Source organism: Lacerta agilis, chromosome 5, assembly GCF_009819535.1.
Source record: "Lacerta agilis isolate rLacAgi1 chromosome 5, rLacAgi1.pri, whole genome shotgun sequence".
Classification (NCBI taxonomy): Eukaryota; Metazoa; Chordata; class Lepidosauria; order Squamata; family Lacertidae; genus Lacerta; species Lacerta agilis.
The window spans coordinates 47,022,464-47,048,394 of NC_046316.1; the positions used below are offsets into that span (position 1 = coordinate 47,022,464).

Here is a 25,931-nt window from a genome sequence, read left to right on the forward strand (position 1 = left end):
GCTGTTTAGTTCGTTTGTTTTTTGGAGTATACCATGAACTGCTTTGAAATGCAGGGCTTGTTGGTTTTATTTTGAGAGGAATTAGAAAAATCTGGCTGCAGAAAGATTTAAGCGTTAAAATCAAATCTTTCTCTTAGTTAGACATTTTGGAATAGGGAGGATACAATGTAGTTTGGTAAGAGCATCGTGTACATCGCCCAAGCTACTTCTTGGTAGCACCAAACACATCTTACCTGTTAGTTCCTGTTTTTCATGACTTTAAGAGGCAGGATTCAGGTTACAATCCTAAACAAAAGTACTAGGAAGCTTGTCTAATTTGAACTCAATGGGACCTGAGCAAGCATACTTGGAATTGCACTGTCAAACACTTTTCATTTTTTGTGGCACAATAACTGTGCTTTGTGTTAAGAATAATATTGCTTAAACAGATTCATTGCATCTAGTTGTTTACTGTGGCGCCCTCTGGTAGGCTTCATTTGGGGACTTAAATCTGTAGATTCCTGTGTGAAGTAGTTCTCAATGATGCAAATAATTAATTTAACATTAAAGCTTCACATTATTTACTTTGCTTCTGTACACTTTTTACTGCCTGAGAAGGAGCCAGTGATACTGCTAAAAGTTCAGCATTGTGTATATTACACTCTGCTTTTATAGTACTGTCTGCTGCCTGCGAATGCTGCAGATAACCTGGTAGCCATTTTCTAGCAATGGCTGTGGCTTAATGTTTCTTGAGCAGTCTCAGCGAGGAATGGATATGTCATTTTTCAGTATTAAGCAAAACATTGAGTTGGGGTTAGTTTGAATCAAAGATCTCTTGTTCCAATGTATTTTGAGGAGATAAAGAATTAGGGCCTCACTCTCTTCCATGTCAATTAGAGTTGTTTCTCTGGAAGTAATAGAGACGTGCCTGTCTGGCTGAAAATTTTGGCCACAGAATTAGGAGCTACTGCTGCTGATATAACATCTGCCTTCATGGTCATGGATCTCCAAGACACTCTTAAGAGATTACACGTATACTGTAACTGCTTAACATACAGAGAAGGTATAGTGGAGGGTGGGAAATGTGGAGCTGAACCAACAGCATAACCCTTTTTATGGTTTAGAGTTGGACCATTACTGATATATTCTAGCCATTAATTAGCTGCTACACATCTAAGAGAGATAGCCTGCATTAAACATATCTTGCCACTACGGTGCTGCAATCCCACCGAACACTGTGGCACTACTGAGTAAACATGCATAGGATCAGGCTACAATATAGCATGCAGTTTTCTTTGTCTATTGAGTTACCCTAGATGAGTCTTTAAAAAAAAAACCCCAAAGAACATGGCTTTTGGGTTATTTATTTTTGACTCTACCTCAAGCTTTCTAAGAATCCTCTCTCCATTTTGTTTGTGTTGTCATTTTGATTTTCAGTGTCTGTGCATTTTATATTTAAGAGGAACATGAACTTTTCCATGAGAGTATATCCAAGCATGTATTTTTTAAAAAACAAATGAAAACATTCTGTACTATTTAAGTCATTGCTAGAGAAATACTGTATTAAGTCCAGGCTCTATTCCATAAAAAGCTTTTGAATATGAGCATATGTGGTTGGTGGTGTGAGTTGGTTGTACCACCAAACCAATAAGTGTGGTAAGAAACATTGCAGAGGCTCAACAGAATCTTGGAGAGTATGGTTGCATTTCAAAATGGCAGATTTACACTGCAATCCTTCACACACCTACCTGAAAGCAAGTCCCACTGTTCTCAATGAGACTTACTTATGAGTAGGCATACATAGGATTGCACTGAATGAAACATGTTCTGAAGCCTTGACTGTAAATGTACATCATTGCTATTTGTGATGTCTGTGGTTGGAGGAGAAATTGAGCTGCTGTTGCACAATTTCCCAGTAGTCATTTGGGGGCTGTTTCCCGCCAGAATGCTCCTGTCTCCACCCCTGGCATATCTCTTTTGGTTGTACCTCCTGTGAAATGTTTATCCCACTAACAATCTACTAAGACATTAAACTGAATGGCCCATGACTTTAGGTACATCACCATGTTGCCAACTCTATATGTCAAAGATTTCATGTCATCTGTCTGTGATATTTTCCCATCTGTTTTTGTGTTTTGTTTTCATCAGATACTTCTCTCTTTTATGTGATACTGAAATTAGTTTCCTGGATACTTGTGCCAAGTCCTCGGTTTGGAATACCTGTCAATTTAGTGTTTGATTTCTTCCCTCTTTCCCAGAATTAATTGAAGATGTCCAAATAGTCTCATGTTTCTGCTTTTTATTTTTACAGATCAAGGCATCAATATTTATAGAAAACCTCCTATCTACAAACAGCATGGTAAACCTTATTCCTTCTGTTTTCAAAGTGGGACAATCTTAATATATTAAATAGCTGCATGACTGAACTGTTGACTTACCCAGAGCTTTGTCTTCATGTTAACTTTTTGTAACATTAGCTGATTATTGCCTGCATTATTACCCTTTATGTTTAATTTTTTTCTGATGTAAACAGAGGGTGTTTGAAAGATGGAAAGATACAATAATCTCTCATCTTACATGCGTTTGGCAGCAGGCTGATTGAAATTGTGCAAGTCAACTCCCAAGCAACGCACTGGGTAACACAAGGAGACCTGGCACAAAATGTGCTTTTAAACTCTTGGTCTCCCAGGCCTACTCAGTGCTCTGGGAGTGCTGCAGATACACTAGTTGCAGGGTAGCGCCAAGGTTTGACTATATGCAATTTTTACACATATGCAGAATGCTTGGAACCAAACCCCTGTGTAAGATGAAGGATTACTTTACACTGTATGCCTCACTGCTTTGAATGTCATTTTACAGAGTATGATAATCCACCACGGCTACTTTGTTATGTAGTAGCCTGCTTGCAAACAGGAATAGTACATATACAGTAATCTTATTGGCCATTGTTTCAGTCATATAAGCTGCAGTCATGTAGGGTTATTTTACAGCTAGCAGGCCAGCATTCCACATGCAAATTTGCTTAAAGATATTGCACTAATATATCTGGAAATATTGAAATCTCTTGGAAACTGTCATAACTAGCTAAGAAACTCTTGACAGGAACATAGTATCATAGAATCAGAGTTGGAAGAGGCCACAAGGGCCATCCAGTCCAGTTTAAATCAGTTTTCCTGTTCAGTGGAATACCCACTTTATTAATATGAGAAATGATGGGGAAAGTCACTTTACCAAGGCATGGTCCCAATGAATACTGAAAGAGCATAATCCAACAAGCACGCTCATCTCTCTCACGACCCTCGTTCATTTTATTGATGCTGGCCTGAGAGCAAGCTTGGTCTCTATTGTGATTGCTGTGCTCGACTGAGCTTAAAATGAGGTAGAAATGACAAGAATCTGCTTAATGAGTGCAGGGGCAAAGCATTAGAATGTCTGTAGTAACTACAGAGTGTCTTTCAACATGTGCCCAATGTTGAACTATCTGAGTAAAAAAATGAATAGTGTGTCTTCATAGCAGGGTTATTCCTCAGCGGTTTTGCACTGACAATGGAGCATTCACAATTAGCAATTCACAATTTCTTTTTAACAGCAAAGGTCACATTGCAGTATTTTCTGAGGGAATTTCAGTAGTCTTTGGAGAGCTGGCTACGAAAATACATTTTTCACAGTATCTAGAAAGAAACTGTAATTATAATTATAGCTTTTAGATAAAGACCCGTGGAAACAGAAATAGTAGGAAGATCAGGGGTGACTGAGGGATGGAGAGGTTTTAGATTGCTTGAGGGCTGTTGGTTATTATGGGGTGGCATTTGTATTATTATTATTTAATTTTTAATCATGCCATTTAATTTTTTTCTTGACATCATTTTTATTTCTCTATGATTTTTATTGTGTCTACTCACCTCCCATTAACATGTGAATGTTTTTGCCACTGACCTCATCAATTCTAATACGTAAGTACTGTTTGAAGGCATGTTTTTGTAATTCCCTGAGCAATGAGCCAAGGTAGATGCTCCTTATCCATTAAAAGCAGGGATGAGAAACCTCTGATCTGGGCGTCAAATGAGACTTCTCTTCTGGCCCTCAGGACTCTCCTCAAGCTGCACACCCTCCTCAGTCACCCAGCCCTGCTCCCCAGCCACACCATTCTAGGGCTGATCTTGGCTGGCTGGAATGTGTCCCCTGCTTGCCTGGGTGGAGGATGGAAAGGGGTATATTAAGTATGTTTAGAAACTGACCTACTGTAAAAAGGTTAACTCTACATTCATTGCTCTGCCCACTTTTGCCTGTCAGCCCCCCACCGTTGGAAGGCTGCCTAGAAGGGAATGTGCCCTCAGTCTAAAAAAGGTTCTTCAATCTGCATTAAGACTTCGCAGTTTTTCAGGAACTTTTCTTGTTCAAAAGCCCCCTTTGAGATGAAAGAGAGCTGCCAGTCTGCACAGGATGAAACTCTTGTGCAGCTTTCATTTGTTTCACTTAAGCCCATGAATAAAATATTTCCAGTTAGTTACATCCCTTATGAACAATTTTTATTATATTTCAAAATAGTGAGGGGGGCTTCTGCAAACAAACATCTTTTGTTTCTTGTTTGCTCTTCCCTAAAAATTCTACATTTTATTATAACTTGCAAACTTAGTATTCTTTCACTCTACTTTCTCTTCTTCTGGAGAATGAATCTAGTTAAGGTTTTAACTTTGTAGTAGCATCTGATAAAGACTTTCCCCTCCATCATGCATGACTAGATAGTCACAGGGCTTTCATTTAAAAATATACTTTAAGAAATGTTAACAAAGTCTTAAAATATCATGGAATTGCAGTCTAAGGCTGAGATGACCATGGTTTAGGGGAAAGGGTCTTAAGGGTCAAATTGAGAACCGTTCAGGGCCTGATTAGGTCCATTGGCTGGTGGCTTCCCACCTCTCCTCTAAGTGATCACAGGTAAAATGGCCAAAATCATTTGAACGGAGCATTAAAACATTGAAGTATATTTATATAATATGCAGATGGACAATCAATGTCTGGATTTACCCCTTCTCTTCTTATGCAAGCATGGCCCTGTATAATTTTCTAACTTTTTCTGATGCAGGTCTCTGTTTTAGCTAAGTATGTGACATCTGAAAATATCCTTTGGAGGCTTTCAGAAACAAACCTTAAAATAGTAAAGACACAAAATATATCTTGGGAAATAGTTTTTCTAGTTCACATTCTTTTCTATCTTTTTTTAGTTGCTAAACACAGTGGAATCAGCCCAACATTTGGTTATTGAAAACAGCAAAGGGTGAAACTACACTGTCATTTTGTATATGTAAAACTCTGCCCTGAGGTGATTTCCCCCCCCTATTATTTACTGGCATTAAATCCGCCTTCTTTTCAAATATACCTGGATCTTAAGAACAGTTGCATGCATCTCATGGTGATGTTCCCTCATACATAATGATAGTATAATTTCACCCTAAGTGAATTGCCAGGATAAATATTACACTATTACTATACCTTGCTTTGGGATCAATTTCACATGGTGATGACAATGTTCTGAAGTAAACATCAAGGATGCTTAATAACAGCTTTAACCAAAATAAAATGAAGCTAATTATCATGTAGCAGTTACCCAACTACTGATTTGGACTGGTGAAAAAGTAATTATTTAATGAATGTGTTAATTGTAATTATACAGTAGAAAGTTCACAGTTATTAATACACAGCAAATTTCATTCCCATTGGAGAAATTTTGTAAAATGTCATGAGATTACATCCAGTAGAACACTACTAAAATATCCCTGGCTTCTTGCCTTACATGGAAACCAAGAGGCACATTGAACTCTTATTTTTATTAACAGCAGTTGCTTTAAAAAAGAGAGACTGTCATATAATGCTTCTGTAGTTCCAATGAACTTGCTTTGTAAATCCATTCTAAAGCTGTGCACAAACCTAGGATTATTGAAATGATAGTGCCACTCTGGAAATATACTTGTGTTCTATTCAAACAAAACAATTTTCTCTCCCAGATCAAGCTCAGGAAAACTGGTTCTGTGATTTTTTGCAGAAGTTGGCTGTGCATAGAGCTAATTAGCAGACACTTGTGATGTCCCAAACCCACCTCCATTGACCTGGGAACAATTTTGCAACTGCTTAAAAAAAAGCAACCTGAGGCAACTAAATAGCATTTGAATCAGACATCTTGGCCTTCCAGGTGTTGTTGAAATCCAGCACCTTACACTCCCTGACCATGCTGGCTGTGGTTTATGGTAGTTGGAGTTCAACAACAACTGAAGGGCCACAGGTTCCCTGTTTTAAATGAATAAGTGTACATCCCATATCCCTCCCTGAAGCATTTGGAATAGGCAAGATAGCTGAATTCAAGCTTTTGAATGACTTGCTTGTCTGTTATTGACATTGTAAAGGTGGGAGTAAGCCAGGCTCACTCCATTACAGAACTCCACTGTAACTTCTGATTTAATGCTGTGATTGTATGCATCCTTCAAATGCACTTTTCTCATGAAACTTGGGATTTTCTTGCAGAAATTAGAACTTAAAATTTGGCCACAAAAATGTTAATAGTATTATATCAGGGCCTCTCCAGACTGGTGTTTTATTTGTGTGTGTGTGTTCCACTGTGGGTGGATGGGGGCACACGGTGTCTTACACTTGTCATTGACACAGTAATAGTGCGTTAGTGGCAGTTTTATCCTGAACCATCCACCCGTCTTTCAGCTTTATTTACATTCTGTGATGCTTCCCGAGTGTTACTGCATTATTGCTTTCTGGAGGGGCATTTTCTATGCTATTGCCGAACAAAAGCAGGACAATCACCACTGCCACTCCCAGAACATTTGTGCTATAAGAAATTACAGGACTTCAAGAAGAAGCTACAAAACATGCACCAATTGGATACAGGGCAGTTTGACTGCCCCGAAACTTTTTCAGTCACAAACTGTATTGAAAGAGTGATTGTATAAAACTGTCCCAACACCACCATGAACCCAAATTATCAAGAATGCACAATAAAAAGGATGTCTGGAGGGGCCCTCACTTGCTGAATGAGGAGATGAAATAATAGTGCTTATAGTGTTAACTATTTCAATTGTAAGAGAGCATGAAGTAGAAAAGAACCATATAGCATTGATGCAGCAACTTAATCTGATAGCTTAAGTTCCCCTGATTGCCATCTAGATGCAGCTGCCCTGGCAGCCCAGAACAAGTCTTCCGATGATATCATCAAGTCCTCCAAGTTCCCAGCAGCCCACGCTCCAGCACCCAACGAGATTCCAAAGATTGAGACAGAATACTGGCCAGGTCCACCCGCACTTGCGGCTGTAGGTATGGAACAACAAGTGACAAAAAGTGTAAACCCCACCCCCCAACTTTCTACTAACCTATAAATAAATTTAGACTAATATTAATTAGTGTGTTATACAGGGACATTGAACTCATTTGCACCTGATCCTTAAGAGTCTTATAGGTGCTACACTAAATAAATAATGTGAAAAGATGGGGAGAGGGGTTTCACTGGAAAACCCTGTAGTTTGGAATGTATAACCTCAGACTCTGGGATTTCTAATTCCTGGAGTCTACATTCCATTGAAGTGCACACTCCCAGTTTTTCCTGCATTTCCTTCTCACTTGGACCCCTCCCATGCATGCCTAATACAGAACTTTTGCTTTAAAGTATCTAGAGTTCATAAAGACATTTAGGGTTTATCACAGGAGCTTTATGAAGGGAGATTTTTCCCATGTGTACATGCTGTTCCTCTGATTTCCCCCTTTTAAGAGCTTTTGGCCTCCGAAATCACAATGCACTTTTTGAATTCAGAGTTTAAACAGGAAGTTTTTGTGGGACACTTTTTGAGAAGGAGAATGAGGATTTGGATATTTCTCCTTAGTTTCCAGTCAAAAATATTATTATTTATTTATGAATATATTTATATGCTGCTATATCATAAAAATCAAATGCAGTTTCGACCACAGTATCTATATACAATAAAACTTTGTAAAAACTTAAAATCAGAGACCATCACCAATATGTTTTCTTAATTGCCTGCATAAGCTTGGCAGCATGGAAAAGTTTTCAGCAGGCGTTTAAAGGTTAAAACAAAAGGTGCCTGCTGAGGAATGTGTCCAAGGAACTGGTCTACAGGGGCAGAGTTAAGAGATTACAAATAACATTGTCTTCATAATCTCATTCAAATCAATGTGTTAAATTGACTGCTGCAATGAAGCCTGACTTGTTTAAGGATTTTCTTACTTCAACACCTTTTCACTGTATCTAATAAGGATAGGAAACCAAAGATACAGACAGGGTGAGTCATATTATTAGAAAACCTGAGGCAACCACATTTGGCAGCAGGTGCTGGGAGACATCCTGTGTGATCAGACATACCCATCGTCCTGAGCTGGTGCCCAGGCATTGGCACCACACTGCTGCTGAATTGCAGTGTTTGTTTGACCAGATAATGAGCAGGTGCCAGGTGGCGCAGTGCATGAGTGAGGCAAGGTGTTTGAGGACACAGCTGTGGGGCCATATAGCCTGTCCTGCACCTCCTAAGGCAGCCTCCTGCCATTAGCTGCAATGGAAGATGTTGTTATCCTGTTGCCAGCGTTGCAACAAGAGTCAGCTGCCAGTCCTAAGGACTTCTGTTCATGGAACTGAGTGTGGGAACATGAGTCCATCATCTCAGGCTGCAAAATGTCCTTAAAGTTCTTGATTTCAATACATAGCACAAGCAGATTTCCAAATGAATGAAGTTAAAAGTGGCCTACTGTTAGCATCATATTTGTGCCTTAAGATATTAATTTTATTTTCCATGCTTTTTTCATTTTTAAACACTTTTTTTGTTAAAACCCAGTATGTATCATGTCATATTATCTGTCCACATGATTATTTAAATACAATAACTGTTGGTTACCTGTTAACGGTTGGTTGCATACAAAAGCCTGATTCTCATGTTAGCTGGGGAACTCAGTGTGAGGTGATTTTACAACATCACATCAATGTTACCGTTTTTTGTCAGCATTGTGTGATCATATCAGCATAAAGAGATTTTTGCAATGCCAGCTTTATGGAGGGGGGGGGAATCTCACAGTGGTGATTTTCCTTTCAAAATTATTGTATGACTGCACCCTAAGTATATTATTAAAATTAATATTAAATGACTGGGTAATAAATTCCACATATATTGTGACACAGATGAGGATGAGGGCTTGTTCGCCAAGGGTCATCGTAAACATTAGCTCTGACTATAATAGGGTGTATGAAGCCAGCATACTCACCATATGAAATGGCCATAGCTAAAATCATCTCATACTGAGTTCACCAAATCCAGAAGGCACAGGTGAATTCGACCTACAGCAGGCATTTGGGGATCTCCAAAGAAAATAATTTATTCTTCTAACATGGAATGTGGTCAGCTTTATAAGAAACTGGAAACAGTTATCTTACATTTTGGAAAATGTTAGCAACGTCTGCTAAAGGTTTGAAATGCAGAAGGACCCAGGGGCAGCAGAGATTTCGTGTGTGTGTGTGTGTGTGTGTGTGTGTGTGTGTGTGTGTGTGTGTCTGCTTTGACCAAGGAAAAGTGACTTCAGGAGCTGGCTGTTTTCAGCAAGCAGTAGTGGCAGGAGAGAAGAGGGTGCCTAATCTTACTCCTGTGTACCATTTTCCCACTGCAATGCTTCTCCGGATGTTACTAAACTACAACTGCCATCAGCCCCAGCAAGCATAGCCACTGGCCAAGGATGTTGGGAGCAACACCTGGAGAGCCAATGGTTCACCACATATGCTTTATGCACCATTGTCCCCATGTCCATTTTGCTTGTATATCTTACCCTTCCTATTCACATTTCCAGTGTTTCCCTATTTTAAAAATCCATAATCATTTGCAGTCTTTGCAAAATAACTGAATTCTTATGCTTGGGTTAATACTTTATTTTAGGTTTTACTTACTGTAGAACCTGAAATGTTATTCATCTTAAATGTAGTTTTTTCTAATTGGAAGAGTGCTTTACACAACAGCCTTGTAAGCTGGGTCAATATTATGTATGTTTCACAAAAGAAGAAAAACTTCATAGCACAGTCTTAGCCATTCTACTCAGAAATAAGTCCTACTGAGTTCAGTGAGACTGAAACCCAAGTGAATGTGTATATGATTACAGCCTGCAATAATGTCCAGGGTTTCTAGATTCAAGAACAAATGTTTATCCAACCACTATTATTGATTATTTCTTACATCTTTTCAAAACTTTAAAAAAGTCATTAACCATTGATTCAGGGCTTTTGTTGGTTTCTTGCAATAGTATATTATATACCTCTCCTTGGTGAACCTGTGGAGAGTGCAAGAGAGACAGAGAAAGAGAAATTCTAAAGCTTTAGCTATGCCTACCTCATAGAGTTGTTGTGGGAATAAAATGCAGAGGGGAAGAACCATGTACCCCATTTTGAGCTCAGTGGAGGAAAGGTGGGCTATAAATGTAATAACAACAACATATACTGTATCACTAAAAACATGGGCCAAATCTCAGCTTCCCATTGGTAACTGGAAATGGAGTTGCTCAAACCTTTCATCCTAAAGCTTTTATTAAAAGGGCCCACCTGATTCCCAAGTTGTCCCACACTTCTTTATGATATTATTCCCTGTAGTTACAACTGACAAAGTTTTAATTTACTTAATGGAGTTGGACGTAGAGGTGCCCTTTAGAAAGTGGAAGTCCCCTTATATAAGCATAAGGACTATTTTGAACATAGCATAAGATGCTTGTGAGAGATGAAATCCAATGGTACACTTCTGTAACACAAGTTCTTGCACAAACTTCAAGATGCATGCTTATGCAAGTCCAACTTGTGCAAAGTCTTCCTCTAGCTATTGTACAAAAGTTTTTGGGACAGAATTTTGCCAGAATTTTTTCTACTGGTGCCTCAGGATCCAGCCCACAATGTGTACGAGATTCACTTACTACTTGAAAAAATTAGCTAAAACGTGCAAAATTACTATTTAGAAAATTGAAGCCCTGGGACAAATTAGCTCTACCATGGCCTCAATTAGGAACACGGAGGAGAAAGATACAAGCAATGGTTGTATCGATTGGGCTTAACCAAATAGCTATTTTCAGGAGTTTGGCTGTTGGCACCCAGTTTTCCTCAATATGGCCCTCTAGTAAAATGTGTGAAACCACAGTATTTACAGTATATGTCACACTTAGGAGGTAACAAAAATTTGGGTTCTACACAGAAGGTGACAAGAGTTAAACTGGAGATAAGTATATCATGGCTATTTCTGAAACAAAATTGATAGAACGGCTGGCTATGTGTTTAGTGGAGTTTAGTTTTGTTATTCAGCAAGCAAATTTTATTTGGCAGACCTAAGGAGACATGGGTAATGGTTGTCAATCCTTGTGTACAGTTGTGCAAGAAGCTCTCTTTGTGCTGTGGTTTTGTGGAAGTAGGTTCTGACATGCGCCGCAGATCCACTGGCAGAGATGAAGATTTTGAGGAGCTTCAGAGACGTCGGCAGCTACAGGAGGAACAACTGATGAAGGTGGTTATGATATTGATGTGAATCACTCATCTGTGCCAATTGAACTGGATGTTTTCACTAGCTTATGTACAATTTTTAATTCCCATTTTTACAGCTCAACTCAGGTCTGGGACAATTGATATTAAAAGAAGAAATGGAGAAGGAAAGGTCTTCGCTTCCCAGCAGTCGTTATGACTCTCCAGTTAATTCATGTGAGCGATAAAGCTGAAAAGCATACATGGGTGGTCTATGGGAAATGATGGATTAGGCTGCTTAAAATAAAACCAGTTTTTTCATCTATTCTATTGCTGGTTCTGCGAAAAAATGTTGATCAGTGTGCACATGTGAAGCTGTTTTTATCACTCCTGTGTTCACTGTCTGCCGTTTTATCGCTGGCTGTTTTTCACGATACATTCTCAGAATGCCTTGTGCAAGAATTGTGGTTTCCCGATTCCAGATCCTTGGCACATCTTAAATAAATCAAATGATGAAATGGCTGGGGAGTAAATATATTCCCAGATTACAGAGGAAATATAATGATGTTGTTTGAAAGCCTGTTGATCCATGAGATCAGAATTTTTATGAACAGTACGAAAATTGTTGGTGCCGTTTTCTTGGGAAAGCTTCCTTTGCTTTGGTCTGTAAAGAAACAAAAAAATATTGGTGGTATGTTGCTTACTCCAATTAATCTTCAACTAATTCTCAAATTAGGAAAAAAAGGATGTGGTTGGCAGTAACTTAAACGAGTTTTAAAAAAATAGGCTTGTATAGAGCCTGAAGTTTGATGACTAATTCAAGTTATTCTTTTTTTTAAAAAAAAAACCCACCTCATTTGCATCAAGATTTAAAAAACAACAGCATTTAATTTAGAAAACAAATACTGAGTTGCACATTTTACAACAAGCATCTTTTATGAGATTATGATTGCTCACTTGCCTAAATGAATAACATATAAAATGTAGATTACTGTTGAGGTCACAGCAATATTAGTATTCCTCAAAAGCCAACAGGCTAGGTCAGGAAATCATGTTTAAAAAGTGGCATACACCTTGTTGATATTTACGCTTCTCATAGCCTTTTAGCCTTTCCCACATTGGGAGAGGAAATCAGCATTGCCTCAGGGAGCAGGGCAGCACATTCCAAAGCGCTGGATCATAGAAAACGGAATCGCTGGCTCACCAGACAGGTCATATGGGCAAACTATGATACATTCCAGAGAAAAGACTGCATTTTATAATTACTGCTTAACTGTTTGTTTATAGGAGGATGTGTATGATTCTATATAATTGGATTGTACATCTTCATGCACTTTTCAAAACTCTAAGATGGAAGTACTTGTGACAAAAGCACAACTGCTTACCTAGTAAAGCTAAAAGGTAAAGGACCCCTGGACAGTTAAGTCCAGTCAAAGGTGACTGTGGGGTTGTGGCGCTTATCTCGGTTTCAGACTGAGGGAGCCGGCATTTGTCCACAGACAGCTTTCTGGGTCATGTGGTCAGCATGACTAAGCCGCTTCTGACAAACCAGAGCAGCGCACAGAAATGCCGTTTACCTTACCACCACAGCAGTACCTATTTATCTACTTGCACTGGCATGCTTTCGAACTGCTAGGTTGGCAGGAGCTGGGACAGAGCAACAGGAACTCACCCCAATGCGGGTGGCGCTGTAGTCTAAACCACTAAGCCTTTTGTGCTTACCTACTAACTGGGCTAAAAAAGAAGTGCATTTTAAGCAGAAACAGAGGACAGGGGGCTTTGTGACCCCTTAAAATAGCTTTCCTTGAGACAGAAATGTAAGCAGGTGGGGGTGAGTGGGCTAGTTCCATCACCCCTCGGTCACCATTTCAGTCACCTTCCAACTTCTAGAAGATGAGCATCAGGGAACATTTTATAGCCCATGCAGCACCCCTGCACGTTTTAGAATGCTGAACCCACACCCTCCTGTTTATTTTCCCCTCTTCATAGCATTTGAAGAGGGATTTTGTTAAAACTAAATTCAATATAATAAGGCCAAGTTTGCTTCAAACTTATAATTTCAATCTTGTGGGTTCTTTTAACTGATTTCTAAAATGTTCTGACTTCAACTTTTTGAATATGTGTGTTATTGTTTCTGTCCTAACATAAATTGTTACGTTTTTTATATTTTCTTCTCCCTTTTCTGTTTAGCTCCACATGCGGCTGCTTCCAAAACCTCGTCCCTTCCTGGCTATGGAAGAAATGGACTTCATAGGGTAAGCAGTCAACATTTCTTATAAGACAGGGTCATATATGTCGTTATTGTGTTATGAATTTCATGGAGTCTCCAAATGGTATTAATTGAAAGAAGGTGGCCCTAAAACCCTTTATCTGTTCTATAATAACAATAGAGTTCAGGAAATGCAAGTGATTATAGATTCACATAGCTTCCCAAGTATTGCTCTCTCAATGCATTCAAACAAGGATAGATCCATTCAGAGTACTGTATGTCATATTTCTGAACCATCCTAAAATAGCTGAAGGCATCAGATATAACTGGGCTTTAGTTAACACTACCTTATCTCTCCATTTCTGAAAATCCTTAAAATAACAATGTAGCACGAAAGGAACACAAGGGAAATTCTTATGCAGTGGTGCAATATTAGAAACTGATGCACAGTGGTACCCCGTGTTACGCACGCAATCCGTTCCAGATCGCGCTACGTAACACGGGCGTGCTTAACACGAACGCCGAAACCACCACCACCCCGAAAACCCGGAAGTAGAGCGATTTGAGCGCTTCTGCACATGTACGAAGTGTGCAGAAGTGTTCTGCACATCCAGGGTTCGTGTGCACTCCGGAAACGCTTCCGGGTTGTGGGTGTTCTTAACTCAAACGTCCACAACCCGGGGTGTGTGCAACCTGGGGTATGACTGTACTGTGGAACCTCGGTTGTTGAATGTAATCCATTCCGGAAGACCGTTTGACTTCCGAAACGTTTGACAACCGAGGCGCAAAGGGAGAATGTCAATTTCATTGGTGAAAATTGAAAAACATGCTGTGGAAGCCGTTCAATTTCCGAGGCATGTTCGAAAACGGAAACAATTACTTCAGGTTTTCGGCATTTGAAAACCGAAATGTTTGGCTTCCAAGACGCTCGGAAACCAAGGTTCCACTGTATTTTCTTCGTGTATCTTAAGCAATACATCAGATGATATTTGCTTCAACTTTTTTAGTTAATTCCATCCCCAAACTTTTAAAATATAGTTCAGAAAAACCTAATGCCACCAGTTGGGTATCAATAATTTGATGCCTGTGTTTGTTTTCCTCTTCCGTCCTATCACTTTATCTTTTGTGCTGTGTTGTAAGCCTGAGTGCAAACACTCTGTTATTTTTATTGATTTGTAAGCTGCTGTGGAAGCTTTTCTGGCTGAAGAATGGGTTGTACATGCTTTGAGGGGAAAACAAAATCAGGCCTGGCCCGAGATACTTTGGCATTTGAGGTAAAGACCTAATGAATCCAGAATTGCTCCCCTGGCAGCAAAAGTACAATGATCAATTGCTGACTACTCCATACCCTTTAGCGGGAGCAAAACCTACTGCCTAAGGCTGTATACTCATTCTGGGCCATTACTGTGGCTTTTTACCTCTTTGGGATCTTTGCTACTTCTCCCCGCTTCAGTACAGTCATCTCTTCCCCACTACCCTATTTCCTCTTCTTCTGTGGTCTGTTTTTATGTGCATATACTGCATATTTTTGACACCTCTAGATCAACAATGTGGTTGACGTGTCCATTTGTTTCTTCTTCTAGCCGGTCTCTACAGACTTTGGTCAGTACAACAGTTATGGGGATGTGAGCAGCGCTGCTCGAGGTAACATGATGAGAAATATGGTTTTCTTTTGTGTGCTGCTATATCTGTAACCTATATGCTTGGGTTTTTGCAGCCTGCTTTTGTGGTTAGTCTATTCTCATAGCAGACTGGTGAATACCTTACTTATCCCTGCAATGTACACATTTTTGTTTTTGCAAATGAATCTGGTTCTTCAGCACCGAGAACAAGTTAAAATAAAGAAGGAATGTATACATTAAAACCGTATTTTATTTTATGCATGTGGATCTGTATTTTTGTCTGCTTGATTCTGATCATTTAGTTCAGTATTTCCCAAACTTGGGTCTCCAGCTATTTTTTCAACTACAGTTCTCATCATCCCTGACCACTGGTCCTACTAACTAGGGATGATGGGAGTTGTAGTCCAAAAAAGCTGGAGACCCAGGTTTGGGAAACATTTACCGTAGTTGATTCCTGCAAGTTATGAGCTCGGGGATTAAATGAAACACATATTGTTTGGCATCCTAATCCTGATGCTGTTTCTCTCCCCACCCCATCCCCATCACTTTTCAGATTTTCAGGTACAGTACAGATTTTCTTCCATCAAGTAACCAAGTATCTAACCAACTCCATCGACAAGTCATCCACTATGTGACTCAAGTCTGAATTTCCGCTGCAGGGAAGAGTTTCTTAGCACATGTTTATCTGCATGTTTCATTTCTAACCAATGATTTAAACTTTTATCACTGTGGAAAAAGGCACAACTAACACAATACCTTGCATAAGCCAGTTTTGTGACTTGCTTGGTAAGCTTTTGGAAGACTGACCTGAAAGCCACATGTGGCAGTCGTTTCTCCATTGGGTTTCTCCTGATCTTTCTGGTTCCAAACAAGGGAGGTCCAGACAATAACTCTCCTCTTTCTGAAGCCATACCATCTACCTATTTTCCAGATATGATTCCCTGATCTTTCCTCCTTTGTATGTGGTTGTGGGCATGGAAGAAATAGCCAGCAAATAGCCTCGTATAACACTGACATGAAGATCCATTGATTGACCAATAAAAAGGGTTGTTGTTTCTTCTAAACGCCAGCCCTAACTCTAAATTCTACGTAAAATTCTATTAATGTGGAAAGTCTTTTTCAGCTTGGGATAGGTCAGAACAGGGGTCGGCAAACTTACCAGGCCTCAGGGCGGTTCCTCCAGCGCCAATCACGCAGCGGGCTGGAGGGCAGGGGAGCGCGTGCCCATATGTGTGTGCACACGCTATTTCCGGCACACTTCCGGGTCAGCGGAGCACTGGAAATAGCTTGTGTGCGTGCTCACGGGCCTCCACAGACCCAGATGTGCGCTGGAAATGACGCTTGCGCATGCACACAGGCCATTTCCGGTGCTCCGCCGACCCAGAAGTGGGCAGCCGCGCCGGTAAGAGAAGGCGGCGGCAGTCACCGCGGGCTGGATAACAGTCCCTTGGGCTGTATCCGGCCCACGGGCCTTAGTTTGGGGACCCCTGGGTAGGAACTTGCCATTTTACTGGGCAGGTTTTTTTTTACAACAGGGCAAAAACTTCAGAGTAAAGTATAGCTGGAAAAGTAACATAGAAGATGACAAGTCAGTTCTTTGAGTCAGTATTGCCCATCATTCCTCTTCCTCCCCTACAAACTGATTTATTAATACCAGATACTGGGGGCAAATGCTGTTGCCTGCAAGCCCTGTTTATAAGCTTCCCAGAGGCATCTAGCTAGCCACTCTTGGAAACAGAATGCTGGATCTTTGGTCTGATCCAGTAGGTCAATTCTTTGGTCCTTAGAACCAGAAAGATTCCCTTAACTTGCTACTTATTCCTTACTACTGGGAATGCTTTTGTTGGACACCATAGAAACCAGATTGTTAACTTGCTTAAGGAGTACGTAATAATAGTATTCCATTGGCTGATGTAAAGATCTAACATGGGATCATAGTATAAATTCATGTCCATATTCACCTTGAATGCCTTTACCCTTTCTATGTGTGTGTGCATGTAACCTGTGTGTCTGATGTTTACCTATATCTGATACAGTCCCTCCCAGATGGTCATGTCCCTGGAATGCGAATGGACCGAGGAGTGTCTATGCCTAACATGTTGGAACCAAAGGCAAGTGCAGACATTATTCACTTTCCTTCAAGACAGTGATGGTTTGCCTATGAAATGGTGGTAGTTTGTGCTTGTAGCCCTGTAGTCTGTCCCCCAACCCCCCAAAATGTTGCTCCTTATGTGCCAGCCCTATCTTGCTTTGGACTGTAGGACATGTGTCATTGATGTATACAGGGCAAGAGCAGCTAATATTTCCTGGGGAATAAGACAGCAGTGTTCAGTAAAACTTGAAACTGGTAAGCTTTCAGCACCAAGCTTCTGACAACCACAGTAATAAGAACCCAAAGGGCACAGTCTGTAACTGAGCAGTGGTGCCTGCTAACACCCCTTTCAGCAGGGAGCCATATCTTTACCTACCCCACCTCCAGTGCTTTTTCCCCCCCAAGAAAAATAGGTGCTGGAACTCACCATGAAGTTGTTACAGTAAGTCACCGGGTGACTCAAGGCAGCCCTAAACAGATGCCGGATTTATAGAAGCCATGTTCACTGCCTGCAGAGGTGCTAAAAAAAACTACGGCAAACTGTCTCCCTAGCTAGTTTGGGGGTTGCCCCTTGTTCTGGTGCAGGTCAAATAAATGCACCTCCACTTCCCTCGTTCTCTTATATTCAGGCCTCCGCACAGTTGCACATGTGTGCAAAGGTAGAGACCTGGCAGCAAAGCTTAAAGCCTGCTGCCGCTACACAAGGGGTTGATTGAAGAAAAGGAACTATGAATTGGCCCCACTCCATAGCTTGACCAGTCACAGCTAGGAGAGACTAGGAGCTAGGTGGAGTCATGGATCTTAAGAAAAAGTGTAGACTCACACGTGTTGGACAGCTTCCATTTTTACTTGAAATGTTCATTTTGGGTTTCATAGAAGTATGTAAAGGCAGGAGGTGGGTGGGGAGATCTGCATTCTGGCACACTCCTGCTGAAGAAAAGCACTGCGCACCACTGATGTCATGTGTGATATCAGGTTAGGGCAGGTGGAAAGCAGCCTTGCAGTGGGACCCCCTGCTGAACCTGATTAGGCCCACAGGTCAAAAATTCCTCACTACTGTCACAATAGTTTCTTTAAAACTATGGGGCTATATCCAATGAACTTGTCCCACCAGCACAAGAATGTACACTTGTGCAACATAACTTTCCGCCTCTCCTTGCCTCGTGCTCCCTAAATCTCTTCTAGGGGGTTCCTCAACTCTCCAAATCAGATTTGGGGAGGCCATATATGGGAAGTTTATGGGAGAAGGGAAGTTTAGCATAAATCCTTGTACTGACGAGATGCGTTAGCTTGATGCCAACCATGAAAGCAACCAGCCTGAGAATTCTGTCCAATTTTGGACTCAAACTTAAAATATTTTTAAAAGCACTTAAGAGCACTACTTACGTTGTGGTTTTGTAAAATATAAGAATGCGATTAATGACTTCAAAGTTCTCAGCAAAGTTTTGTGAAATTTTGGCTAATTTTGTTACAATAATGTATGTTAGTTTTATGTTGCATTGTATAGCATTAAAAATGTAATTAAAGTTATATGGTAAAGTGAATTGTATAATTGTCATATTCTACTACCAATTCTCTTCCAAGCTGTATATAAAGTACACATCATTTAAATAATTAATTACAATAAACTAAGTGGTATATGTTTGATGACTTTATCTTCTTTATTGTACTTCTGAAATCTTCATTAGGTGTTGCACCTGATAAAACAACTAGTGGTCTCAATTAGGTCCCACCATTTTACTGAAAGTTCTTAAAAATTGACAAAAGTCTCTTACTACCTTCAAGGAGAGGAAAATTGGGCCCTGATCATTGGCATATTCAGCCAGTAGCTCAGATAAAGAACTCTTGGTTAGATATCTTGATATTGGTACACCATATTCCGCATTGTGGAAAACCTGATTGACGTTTGCTCCAATTCAGCAGTAAAGAGTAGGTTTTCCTAGGTGAAAGTGTTGGAACAAGCAGAAGTGTGGACAAAACAATCATTTTCTTATGCTGTGGTGACTGGTGTCCATTGGGGGTTAGTAGGGTCGAAAGAAAGTCAATGGTAGATAGAGCTAGAGCCAATGACAAGCAGAGCCAATTCTAGTTTTGTCCCTATACCTGTTTGTCCAAACACGTACAAAACTCAAACTAAGGAGGAGGAAGGTGACAGCCAGTGTATTAGTTGTAAGTAAGAAGGCAGGCAGGTTGGGGCTGACTGGGGGCAGACGGAGGTTGGTGTGACAGTGATCCATTTAGCAGAATAGACCAACCTCTACTGCATGGAGCTGGGATAGGTAAGTTGGTAGAGCACAAGACTCTTAATCATGGGTTTGAGCTCCATGATTGGCAAAGGATTCCTGCATTGCAGGGGGTCCAAATAGATGACCCTCATGGTCTCTTCCAACACCACAGTTCTATGATTCTATGTCTAGAATAGCAGTATAAGAGAAACCTGTCCACCATTACTATCTTCTAATCAAGAAACACCTATTAAATTCCTTAGTAAACTCCATAACACAGAAAACCACTGAATCAGCAGAACAAGTTAGGTAGCTAGCTGTGGTGGATATGTGAAAAATCAGCTTCAACTGGACAGGACAAGGGTGGAAGAAAAGACACATGATTGAGATACTTGCTCAGACGATTGTACCTTCATTAATGAAGTAGTTATTTTTCATGTGAACAAACCAAAATGGGCAATGCCCCCATCAAGGATAATCCATAAAATGAAATGGGATTATATGCAGAATCCACCAGCTCTTCACATATATTTTTAGTATGATGTTGTGCAAAAATGAACTGGTGTAGACATCCTGCCAAGTATGATTTATTTATTTTTTAAGGAACAAAGGATTCAAAGAAACAGTGCACATTACATTCAAGTACTTAAGGCAGCCTTTTAGCGAACCTGAAGCTGTCTGCCGAAAGTGACTGCATTCTGCTTGTGAGCTTAATGGTGTTTTTTGGGGGGTGCTCTAAATCTACATAAATGCTTCTTGTATACCATTAACAGATATTCCCCTATGAACTGCTCATGGTGTCCAACAGAGGGCGAAGTAAAATTCTACGAGAAGTGGATAGAACCAGGCTGGAGGTAAGAGAATATCGGACTCCCCAAACAGATGTTTGGGCTAATGGTTTTAAAAAGGATACAAGTCTCTTGTTCAAACATCTGGACTGATAGCTGCCCTTTTCCTTGTCTTCCTTCAGCGTCACTTAGCACCTGAGGTTTTCCAAGAAATATTTGGCATGACGATACAGGAATTTGATAAATTACCTCTCTGGAGACGCAACGACATGAAGAAGAAAGCCAAACTCTTCTGAATCCCATTCTCTCATTTGGAGGGGAGAAAATACCACATATAGGATAATGTATCATACTTAAGTTCAAACGCTTTTTGGAGAGCAACCACGAGAGATAGACAGACAGAGGGGGGGGGAAGGAAATGGGGGTTAAAGACAAAATCTGAGAAAGGCACCTATATATTCCTTGCAGTTGTGCAAGGGCCTTTCAAACTTGCCAGGCAGTTGTGACCCAAACACGTTGACGTTCTAAATCTCAGCAGTGGTCTTTATGCATTATAAAGTTTTTACATGGCATCAATACATAATGTGGAGCTGCTCTGCCCTCCCTCGTTTCCTTTCACTTTTATTTAAAGGTCAAGGGGCAATGCCGATAGAGCCAGGAAGTGCCAATAGGATGCCAACCCACAATTACGTTGTCATGGTCTCTCCAAGGAATGAATGACTATATTCTGTAGCTAACGAAGGAATCCTGTGTAATATATTTATCCTTTGGGCACAGCCATTACAATTAATTGGCCGTGCCTTCAAATGGCCTATTATTGTTGCTGTGCCCATCAGCAAAGCAGGCCACTGAGCCAGTGTTTTGCTGCATACCAGCCAAATTCTTTGCAAGGAAACTCCCAGCTTGCACTTGCACACATCTGCTAGGAATCTCAAAAGCAAATTATCTTATTTTGTTGTCAAGTCTTCTCTCCTCCATTTTGTCCAGCTTTAAGCGAGTTTGCTAAGTGTTAACCAGAGCAGCAAGCCAAAAATGAAAGAGTTGGTTTTCTCGTTCTGTGTTGAGAAAAGTATTTCCCAAGTGAAATACAGTTGTAGGCTTAATTCAGGTGCTACTTGTGCCATGTGGCAATCTATGGGGCATGGTCTAGCCACATGCTGCTTTGGTAATGTTTCTAAAGGACTAGTATGTGGGCTCTTGCAATTATGTCGTTGCTTCCCATGCTGTCGCCACCTGTTACGATGTCTAGCAGATGGGAAATAATCACATCATCCCTGCAAACATCAATAGTGTGGGATGGGACCTGACTACACCAAAGCAAGTTCCATCCCATTACAAAGGGAATGACTGAATCAAGACTACTGTCGCCTGTACCAGCATACATCCACTGACGTGCTGTACAGTTGAACTCCAGAATGTCTGTGACAAGAAAATGATATTTAATCCACTTTATAGAGGAGATGCTATGAAACAAGACACCTCCTGGAAATTTTGCTGCTAAAAATGACAGATCAGCCACTTTCTTGGATGCTTAGATGACACAGCACAATATCAAGTTAATTAATGGCCTGGTTTGTATATCATGCTAAGCCAAATCAGTGCAACTGTACATGTTCCCAGAGAGGAGACTGCAGTGACTTTGTTCCTCCCTGGTCCTTGTACTGCTGTGCTAAGCTAAACCTTGCCTTGGGTCATCTGAACCCAGGCTCGTGGTTTACTCTCCTGAGTAAACCATGAATCATAGAGCAAATCTTGGTTACACCTTCTGGTTAAGTCTGGAGTGAGCTAAACCACAAGCCTGGGTTCAGACGACCCAGTGAGCCATGCCTTTGCTTAGCACAGTGCCGCATGGGAGCAGGACCATGGAGAAGTGAAGCACTCCTAGAGCCAATGCATTTGGCTTAGCATGACATAAGAACCAGGCCAGTGTTTGATTTGGTTTTATTCATGCAACTACAGGCTCACCCATAGTTAGAGCGCTTGGGTTTTCTTTTTCTTTTTTTGTAATATTTCAAAGCTGCAGCCTAGGCTATATCCTTTATTTATCCTCAGTGCCTAGAAGAAGGAACACCTAAGGCAGTTTCTGAATTCAGTGATGCTCCCTCAACTGCATGCAGTCCTGAGCATTGTGTGACGTGGCCCCCATCTAGCAGAACTGCTTAGAGGGCTGTGCATATTCTGTTCATTTCAGAACAGTTAATAACATATTTTCACAGACTCCAGAGCTGTTTCTTGCCAACAGTAGGATGCACTTGATACGTTTATCTTTTACTTTGAGTGATGATTGTTGCCATTTTCACTGTTGTTTTCAATAGAAATTAGACACTAGCATGTCACTTACAGGAAAATCCTATACATGTTTACTCAGAAGTAAACCCCACTGTCTTCAATGAGACTTCCTCCTGTTCAAGCATGTATAGGATGGCAGCCCCTGAAGGATGCCTTTGAGGGCAGGACATTCAGGACTTTCTGCTCTTACATTTAAGAGTTCAGCAGAAAGAACCGTTTGCCAAAAGGTGTTATCATAGAAGCACTTGATAGGTTGGTCATCCAAGCCCATAACCTCGTAAAGAGGATCTTTCACGCATCATATATTGATTTGTAGAAGAACATGTGGTAAAATGCAAGCACATGTCATTTGTGAAAGTCTGGTCAAGTAGTGAAAATAAGCAGAGTGAGCGGTAAAATTTTCACCACCACACTGATGACCAGCTTATGAAGTGGCTACCTGGTAAAGTCGTATGTCAGATCCTTTATCAGTTAGCAGGAGGAGAGTGCCGGCAGCAGAATAATAAGGACCCCAGCTTTGCAGGGGAGGTTAGCCATGTTACGTGGAAACCTAAACATCTCACCCACTAAAATCTGTCACATATCCCACATGATTTTGTAGCTGCATTAGGATGCTCAAATAGACTTTCAATCCACATTTGCATTATGGTAACACTTTCCATCATTATATTGTGTTGACTCATTAGATCAAACTCACTGCCATTTACAATCAAAAGAACATTCTGGATTAATGGCTTGCAATAGGCCACACTGTTCAGTGGAGGAAAAAAATGTATATTTGTACCAAGATCAGACAATGGTTTGGAAGCTAATCTATAAAGGAATATATGGGCTGGCTGTTCTATGCCTTATTCCTAGGCATGCTATTGTCACTGCCACAACATCCAACATCTCAGTGATTGGCTTTGCACTTCCCTTCATGCTACCGCTTTCCATCCTGTGACCTCTGGAGATACATTTCTCTCTGTCCCACAGAAAGGGGCACAGATAGTATATCCAGAATGCAGTGAAACGAACCAACTTCCAGTCCCACCAGCTGATTTCAACACTCTACACATTTTCTATACTGCCAAGCATGGCATCAGTTCCCAGTTGTATCATACGCTGAGCAGACGTCCCTCAGCTCAGCAATTAAGAGAAGCTAAAAGTGTAGGTGAACCACTTGTTGCATGGTTTCTACTTGGAAAACATCTCACATGTGCCCTCTAAACATGTGGGGAACCAATATTCTGTAGGCTCCAGCCTCACTGAAGAATACCCTGTCCTAACACAGCGAGAGCTTCCTTTTGGTGCTTAACTAAGAACATTTTTCTCTACCCCCGCCCTTCTCTCATACATTTCTACTTCCTGATCCCAAATTCCATCTAGTATAAAGAATGCAACATTTTAGTTGACATTATTTTCCAAATATGACAGTCTCTTCCTAATAAGGGACTCTGTAGCAATAAGTAAACAAACAAATAATTTTTTTCAGGTGTTGCTTTCCCAACAGGGGGGAAAGCAATGCCTATTGAATTTCTGCCTGAATTATAGCTGCCCAAAAAAGTGGCAAATCTACAGAGGCCCTTCTTGAATTCCTGCCTTTGAAAAGGTGGCAGAATAAGCATAGTTTAACCCCAAATCATGACATAAGAAAATAATGTGGGTTTCAGGTAGTTTTGTGAATTTCTTCTTTGTGCAAAATGCTTTCTAATGGGGGCAGGCACGTGAAATCATGTTCATTATTACATCTTGAAGATGTTCACCCATGTGTCAGAATAATAACACTGCATAAGTCGGATCATTATTTTCTAGGGACTTTCTTCCAAACCCATGAACATTAACAGGAGGTTTGGTAATTAACTCCAGCAAGCTGGTGGAGTGCAACAGTAAAAATCGGTAGCAAATTCATGCTGCTCTTTGCTCCCAGGCCTGGATCTTCAAGGGTAACAGATACTACTTTGCATTGCCTGTTTTCCAAACTAATCTGTCATTGAAGCAACTGGCACAATCGAGGTCTGATGTAAATCCCATGAATCTGATGGAAAGAGTCACAATGTTAGGCTATTTCTCAGCCAGCGAGGTCAGAAAAGAACCTTTATCAACTGTTGTGTAGTTCCATAACAACACTTTATATTGCTAATGACATCATTTGGTGCAAAATAGTAAAAGTTGCTGACAACCCTTGTAGTGAGGGAGCCTTATGAATGTTCTGTAGGAAGATCACTTTAATGAGATATATTTTGCACCACTTTGATAAGTTTTAACTGCAAGGTTTTTAATTACATGTTTCTTCCCTTTCCTGGGCAGCCAATTTCCAGAATGCAACCAAGTAGCCTTTTTCAGATTATTTCCCTTATGTTTGTTTGTACTTCCTCCTTTGTTGTAGGACAGCTCTGATTTGGAGCCTCTGTTTAAGAAAAAAAAATCACCAATACCTATCTATACAGTTAAATCTGCTTCTTCTGCAAAACAAAACATTGGCCGTCATTGCTGTTCATCTCACCCAACCACCCCACTATAATCTACATCACTGTTGTATTCAAACCAAGTAAACAAATAAAGTTTTGAACTTTATTCTTATTGTGCTCTTTGGATATTTTTGTTTCATGTATTTAGTTGGGTCATGTTTACCCTTTCAAAACCTTGATATAAAACAGATTTTGCACTGATGGCAGATGTTGTACTTTGGGACAAAGGGTTGCTTTTTATCAAATGTTTACAGGAAAAGAGGGCATTTTGGGAGTGGGACAGTCCTTGGTAAAGAGAGGCCCTTCATGGCTGCAAGCATCAGGGAAAGTCACTCAGAGGGCACATTTAGGAAAAGAGGAGTTAAATTGCTTTGGAACATGTGGGGCCGAGTCCCAAAGCTGAAAGCCCACCATCCAGATCTCACTTGGGCCCCCAGTTTGGCAGTCAAATGGTGTCCATAAATCAATGCGAGGAAATTGGCTTCCCCTGATATGGGATACATGGAAAATATTATTCTTGTTCTGCTTCTGTGGTAGCTCATTACAGTGGCAAGAGAAACAACTTTTTACAGCCCTGTTATTTGCCAATTGTAGAGGCAGCTGAGACTTAGTGGCCCTCTTTTGTGTTATCAGTTGATGAGAGGGACATACTTGCTACTTTTTGTCCATACCCCACAGCTCTGGAGACTTTGGTCTCACAACAACACTGTGAGGCCGGTTAGGCTTTGGTATAGTAACCAGCCAAAGGTCATCTAGTCAGTGACATCATCTACTAGGGATTTGAACCTGGGCCTT

The 25,931-nt window shown here is 40.6% G+C and overlaps 1 protein-coding gene across 34 annotated transcripts in view; it reads left to right on the plus strand.

Moving 5' to 3' along the window:
- Positions 1-25,242, plus strand: part of ABLIM1 (actin binding LIM protein 1) — a 215,613-nt gene extending 190,371 nt beyond the window's left edge. For 12 of the 34 annotated variants that reach the window (XM_033149611.1, XM_033149600.1, XM_033149597.1 and 9 more), the window contains 10 exons: positions 2,291-2,338; positions 7,150-7,296; positions 11,413-11,507; positions 11,602-11,698; positions 13,652-13,716; positions 15,254-15,314; positions 15,846-15,853; positions 17,329-17,403; positions 20,383-20,463; positions 20,580-25,242. In XM_033149611.1, coding sequence (XP_033005502.1) covers positions 2,291-2,338; positions 7,150-7,296; positions 11,413-11,507; positions 11,602-11,698; positions 13,652-13,716; positions 15,254-15,314; positions 15,846-15,853; positions 17,329-17,403; positions 20,383-20,463; positions 20,580-20,693 — 791 coding nt within the window. In that variant the 3' untranslated portion in view covers positions 20,694-25,242. The remainder of the gene's footprint in view (positions 1-2,290; positions 2,339-7,149; positions 7,297-11,412; positions 11,508-11,601; positions 11,699-13,651; positions 13,717-15,253; positions 15,315-15,845; positions 15,854-17,328; positions 17,404-20,382; positions 20,464-20,579) is intronic. The other 22 variants (XM_033149598.1, XM_033149595.1, XM_033149605.1 and 19 more) reach the window with 5 other exon arrangements.
- The last annotated feature ends 689 nt before the right edge of the window (positions 25,243-25,931 follow it).